The sequence below is a fragment of the Octodon degus genome, unplaced genomic scaffold (genome assembly GCF_000260255.1).
Source record: "Octodon degus isolate 3935 unplaced genomic scaffold, OctDeg1.0 scaffold00146, whole genome shotgun sequence".
NCBI lineage: Eukaryota > Metazoa > Chordata > Mammalia > Rodentia > Octodontidae > Octodon > Octodon degus.
Window position 1 is genome coordinate 5472196 of NW_004524722.1, and position 6378 is coordinate 5478573.

General features: G+C 40.0%; 1 protein-coding gene across 1 annotated transcript in view; it reads left to right on the top strand.

Moving 5' to 3' along the window:
• LOC101576823 (olfactory receptor 51B6-like) overlaps nt 1-6355 on the top strand; it is a 10900-nt gene extending 4545 nt beyond the window's left edge. Inside the window, exon 2 of the mRNA XM_004642002.2 lies at nt 5415-6355. Coding sequence (XP_004642059.2) covers nt 5415-6355 — 941 coding nt within the window. The remainder of the gene's footprint in view (nt 1-5414) is intronic.
• The last annotated feature ends 23 nt before the right edge of the window (nt 6356-6378 follow it).

Below are 6378 nucleotides of genomic sequence, written 5' to 3' on the forward strand. Positions count from 1 at the left end.
TTGGTGGAGTTTTTTGGGTCTTCCAAGTAAAATACCATGTCATCCGGCCTGGGCTAGGACTGGGTCTCCATAAAAGTTTTAATAAATAAAAAATTCTTATTGAATGACATTCTGATAAATCTTTAATACACTTCCTCAATACTATTTGTCTTCATTGTATCAATAATTAAATTTAATAAATTATATTTATGTTTGAATTAATTTACATCTACTTTGCACAATGATGGAGGGATGTGTTTTTGTGTTTCTCTGCATATCCTTTACGTGCATATCAGTTACTAACATGCAGTATACAATAAAAGAAAAGGTCATTGTTAGGAAGACTAATTCTTTTGAAAAATAAATTTGGATCTAAAAATACAAAATTCTATTAGCCAGAAAATATCATTAAATTGTGCCATCATCTATTTCCAGGACAAATTTGGCAAAGATGACATTGATTCCATGATTTAATATTGGCTGTCTATGCATTATTAAATCTTAAAAGAGGAAGTCTATTTCTCAACTTGCTTTCTGTGACATGAGGGATAATATTAAGGAACACAAATAAGTAAAATAAAATTGATTATGATAAATGAAGCTATAGTTCACATTAATTATTTACTAAATGATGAGCACTATTCTAAGTGTCCTACACATTAACGTAGCAACATGTTGCGCTGGCATTTGCTACACACATTATTAAGACCATGAGGCAAAATTAGGTCAAATAAACTTTACCAAAGTGGCACAGCAACAACCAGAGCTACAAAGTACTCAAGTTCTATCACTCAAGCTCTTCTTACACATAGCTAAGTTGTAAGTTATCTATGAAGGTAAATGGAAGAGTAAGTAAAACGAGCTCTAGGCCATTGGCACTATGATTTCTGTCCTTTATATCTTACGCACAGCTTAATTGAGAAATGTCTCTGGCTCCTGTCTTGTCTTGATGTGGCTGGAGGAAATGAGAAGGGAGAATGTACAGAAGAGGAAAAGGGGGATCCATGGACTGGAAATGGTAGTTCTCCTTTCCCAAAACTGAATGATATGAGTCAGGGCTCTGAGCTCACAGTCATGCATTTATTTAGCAGGGGATAAAAATTGTTGTGAGATAAATCTGATGCCCTGCTCTCCTCCAATTTTCACATATCCCTTATGTTAAGAATGAAGAATACAATTTCTTAATGACCCCTGAGGAAAGGACTCCCCCAAGAATTTTGCTACAGCTCAGTCCACTAACTGACCTATTGTTGCTTCCATGTCTTGTAGATATAAATCACTGTGCTGGCAACAGTGCTGAAGCCAAAGCTGAGGCATAGACTTTGGGGACTGCAGCTAAAATTTCTAAACTCCCGAGGCACAGAGTGAAAATAAGCAGCAATGGAGTCAGGGGGAGGAGGGTTTAGGCAAGGGGGAGCAATGAGTGGCCTATTTCAGAATTGTACCTTGGGAGCTGATTCTCAAATAAATAGTCCCACCACCCAGGTTTTTTGCAGATTCTTAAAAGATTGTGTTATATTGAGCCTTTCTTAAGGCTAAAGACCCAAAATTCATGACCATGGCAATGGATAATGGAGAAGAACACAATTTAAGGTGAGTGAAGTTATAGCATAAGTTTTTTTCTGATGTGCCCCTGCAGGCACTAGTGCAGAGCAAGGTAGGGAATAGATAGCAAATTTCTCAACAAGAGAAATGCGGGTAATAGTCATGGATGTTACAGACACTCTGAAATCTCTCATAGATGACTTCTCTCAGGACTGGGTCTTCTTAAGACTAAAATAAGATTAAGAATAGATTCAGGAACACATGAGGCAGATAAGCACATGGGAACAAGCAGGGAGGTGGAGATGAGATTGTGTGTTTTCTTTCCTTCTCTCTTCTTGACTGAACGTTAAACATTTTGATGAGCGCTCCAGTCTGCTGATTTCTCTCATGAATAGGAGCTCCCTGGATTTCTAGATAAGCTTCTAGAGTTTAATCTTTTCAAATGGCTCAGACATTGTAGAGGTTCACAGACTTTCTATAGGAAGGCCACTAACTGATCATGAGACCGATAAGGTTATTCAGATGTGAGCTTGGATGAAGCCTGGGTTGTATGTGTCTCTAGATCAAGGTGAGTAGTTCATATAAGTGTGTGGCATCAGCACCTCAAAAAATTCACAGCAGCAAACAGGCATATAGTATTTCTAGAACCATAAATAAAGTAGAGGCTTTCTTTCCATATCCTTTATAAGGGACCCAGAAATTGTTTTGTTGTTGATGATTTGTTTTGCTTTCTACCAGGAGTCAAAGTCAGGATCTTGCACTTGCCATGCAGGTACTCATGCAGGTGAGCTCTATCCCTGGCCCCGTATCTATTATAAGAAGCCTCAGTGCCTTCCCTAGTTCTACAGATTCACATTTATACCTCAGAGTGAATCGCCTAGCAGGGAGTGTGTACGTTTCAATGTGTGTTTTGATAATTTCAGAACGAGCTTAAAGAAAGGGAGGTAGGGCAGGAAGCAAATGAGTTTGTATGAGCAAACTCCTCACTGCATCTCAGGAAACATACAAATCATGTGGTAAACACTGTGCCAACCATCAAGGATGGAACCACTGACAGCCATCTAGAGAAATGGCTGTGGGAGTCACAGATTTGTCTGATCCTGTGGAGGGGCATGGAACAAAGCCTTGGAGATGAAAACGGAGGAGGCATTGTGAGCTTGTGATAGAGATGAGAGTGCCAGGAAAGCAGAGGAAATGAGGTTGAGAGACTATGGAAAAGGTGAACATCTCACCTGACCGTGCTGTGAGTCCTCAGAATGTGTAGCCGAGTGGGGGCCTTTGGGAATTAGCCTCTGGTGACTAATGCTACACTGCCCTGCCGAAGAAGCTCCAAGCACTGGGCAAAGATCAGAGTTTTAACTCTTCAGAGCTCGCAGATAACCACACATATCACAAACGCAGCTCTGGGCCAAGCAGCCAAAACATTTGGTTTTTCAGTATGAAAACAGAAGAGGCAGAAATTTAGACTGCATTAAAAATTTCAGCTGTGACTATAGTCTTCTTGGATTAAAAAAGACTCTGGGGGGCCAGAGAGATGGATCAGTGGAATAAGTGCTTCCCTGGCAAGCACAAGGGCTTGAGTTCAATCCCTGCTTCTGCAAAAAAAATAAAAATAAATTTTCGGGGCTGAGGAGATGGCTCAGTGGAATAAGCGCTTCCCTGGCAAGCACAAGAACCTGAGTTCAATCCCCGGTTCTGCCAAAAAAAAAAAGACTCTGGAATGCTAGTCACAGATCACCTTTGTGTCTAATCACTATGGATTTATAAAATGGCAGGAATAAGTTATATGGATTCTATAAAAGAAATGAAGTGTGGACAATATTCCACTACACTGACACATGATGGAAGCCCCACAACGATTTGTTCATTAAAGCTGCTACCCACTGTTGTCTTCCCCTTTTGTCTGGCCTTTCCTATTTCTTTTTACCCCTCACTATTAATTTGCTGCAGCTTTATTTGGTATTAATAGAACTCAATTACCTAGATGAATGATTTGCATTATGTCATCCTAGCACTGTTAAGGTATATTTGAAATTTTTAAAGAGGAACTCTTCACTCCAAAAAAATAACCTTCTGAGATGATGGATATAAAATTACCATGATGATGGTAGTCATTTTACAATGGATTCCTGTTTCAGAATATCACATTAGTCAGGTCAGATGTATACAATGTACATTTGCCACTATGGCTTCTTTCTCCTCATAGAATCAGAGTATTTTCTGAGCCATACATACACGGGCAGGAGTTAGTGATCCAACCTTTTCACATCCTCGAAGAACCAGTATGTTTCCCCCTTACCTCCTTCCATCTAAAGGCTACAGCTCCACTGTCTTTTTCAGCTATGTCAGAAGTTCTCGCACTCACTCCTCTCCTAGTGGTTCCTTTTGTCACCCAGATACAGCATTATCACAACTGAATCATCATTCTATTTCTGTTTCAGAGCCTCTATAAGCACGCTGGATCATTGGACACACCTCAGGGTGAATTATCCTGAGTGATATCCACTGCGATCTCTAACAACAACAAAAACTCCGACACAGAGATGACTTTTGTCTCGATGAAACATCTCCTCTTCGGCGTTTCTGTTCTTTCCTCAGCCTCCTCTTCAGCATATCTGTGTCAAATCCATGGTTATGTAAGGCAAAAATCACTAGTACGTTTGCAGGTAAAAACAGGAATGCCAAGAATAATTTACTTTTCTGTGTTCACCATTTTTAGAAAGTAGCAGAACTGCAATTTCAACAGAGTTCTTCTGAATAGTGAAGTGCAGTAACTTGCAGATATTTTTCTTCAGCAAGAAGAGGAGTTTGTGCTATGCATGTGAGGTGGACAGTTCATAACAGTCTGGATAGAAGGTGGCCCTCTTTCCTCTGGTTAGTGTCACCAACACACATTTTATTAATTCCCAGGCCTTTCCAGCCTACACAGATTATTTCACTAAATGCTAATAAGATTCAGTCTTCTTAGTTGTTCAATATCTTTTAGGGTCTGAAGATTCTAAAATCTGTCTTCTTTGAGCTTATCTAAATGATCCAATTGTATTTTTATTTTCTCGAATAGATGATGTGCAGTAGTACTTGGTCTAGTGGTATTATCAAATACTGCCTTCAAGTGCTTCTCATAAAATTATTTTCATTGTTCACCTTTGTATCTATGTTAGAAAGTTTAATATGTTTTTAAATCAATGCATCAAAACCAGGCTCTGACAATGCTGTGTAATAGAGATTTACGTTTTGGGGGCTGCATAGCTCAAAGTCTTATGCCATTTTGTAGCATGTCAAAGTCTCTAGATATTTAACTCAACTGAACTTTTTTTCTAAACATATTGAACAGAGGTCAATCTCTGAACATACTTGTCTTTTAAATGTATTTATCAATTTAAATTATGTGTTTAATTATTTTGCATTAAGATATTATACCTGCTCTTCCAAAACTGTTTGAATCTCTTTGCTACTGATATTCTATATCTAGGAATTATCCTGGAAACATTTTCAGCTACCTTGTACTCTACCAGTCGCATCAAGGAGCATCATGAAAATAAACAGTAAGTTCCAACATAATTTTGCCATTATTGAAATGAAGTTTTATCATATTTTACTGAATTCTCAGACTTAAAACATGTCTACAAAGTTTGCTATGGACATGTTGATCTCTATCTACTTATCCTCAATTAAATTATATAGAGTATATTCTGCATGTTATGCCCAACTGTTCCTTATATATCCTTTTTTTATACCTTTTAATCTTTAGGAAATGACTAAATTAATGCCACTGTTATTGCTGGAGGCAGACCTAGTTAACGTCCTACATGCAGATAATATTCCCACAAGGCTGCTTCAGAACAACTACTGCATCACCTGAATATATTATTTCTTCCTTGCAACACTAGCAATGTGGCTCAACACCACTACCACTTCATTCCTACTTACTGGATTCCCAAGCATGGAGGAGTCATATCACTGGATATCCCTCCTCCTGTTGGCGGCCTACGTCTCCATAATCCTTGGCAATGGCACCCTCCTCTTTCTCATTAGAGAAGACCATAACCTCCACGAGCCCATGTACTATTTCTTAGCCATGTTGGCAGCTACAGATCTTGGAGTGACATTGACCACAATGCCCACCGTGCTCAGGGTTCTGTGGTCTAATCACAGGGAGATTGGCCATGCAGCCTGCTTTGCTCAGGCCTACTTTATCCACACCCTCTCTATCGTGGAGTCAGGGGTCTTGCTGGCCATGGCCTATGACCGTTTCATTGCCATCTGCAAACCCCTAAGATACACCTCCATCCTCACTGACACCAGGGTCATGAAGATTGCAGTGGGAGTATTGACGAGGGCTGGCCTGTCAATCATGCCAATAATCATTCGCCTGCACTGGTTTCCCTACTGTCGATCCCACGTGCTCTCCCACGCATTCTGTCTACACCAAGATGTCATCAAGCTAGCCTGTGCCGACATCACGTTCAATCGTCTCTATCCAGTGGCGGTCGTATTTACAATGGGACTGCTGGACTTCTTCGTCATCTTTTTCTCCTATGTTTTGATTCTGAGGACAGTCATGGGCATTGCTTCTAGAGTGGAAAGGGTCAAGGCCCTCAACACGTGTGTGTCCCACATCTGTTGCATCCTGGTCTTCTACATCACTGTGGTGGGGCTGACATTCATTCATAGGTTCAGGAAACACATTCCTCACATGGTCCACATCACAATGAGCTACGTCTACTTCCTTTTCCCTCCTTTTATGAACCCTGTCATCTATAGCATTAAAACCAAGCAAATCCAAGTGAGTATGCTTCGCTTACTCTCTCTGCCTTCTTCTAGAGCATGACTTGAGCTGCCTGCTCCTGAGAA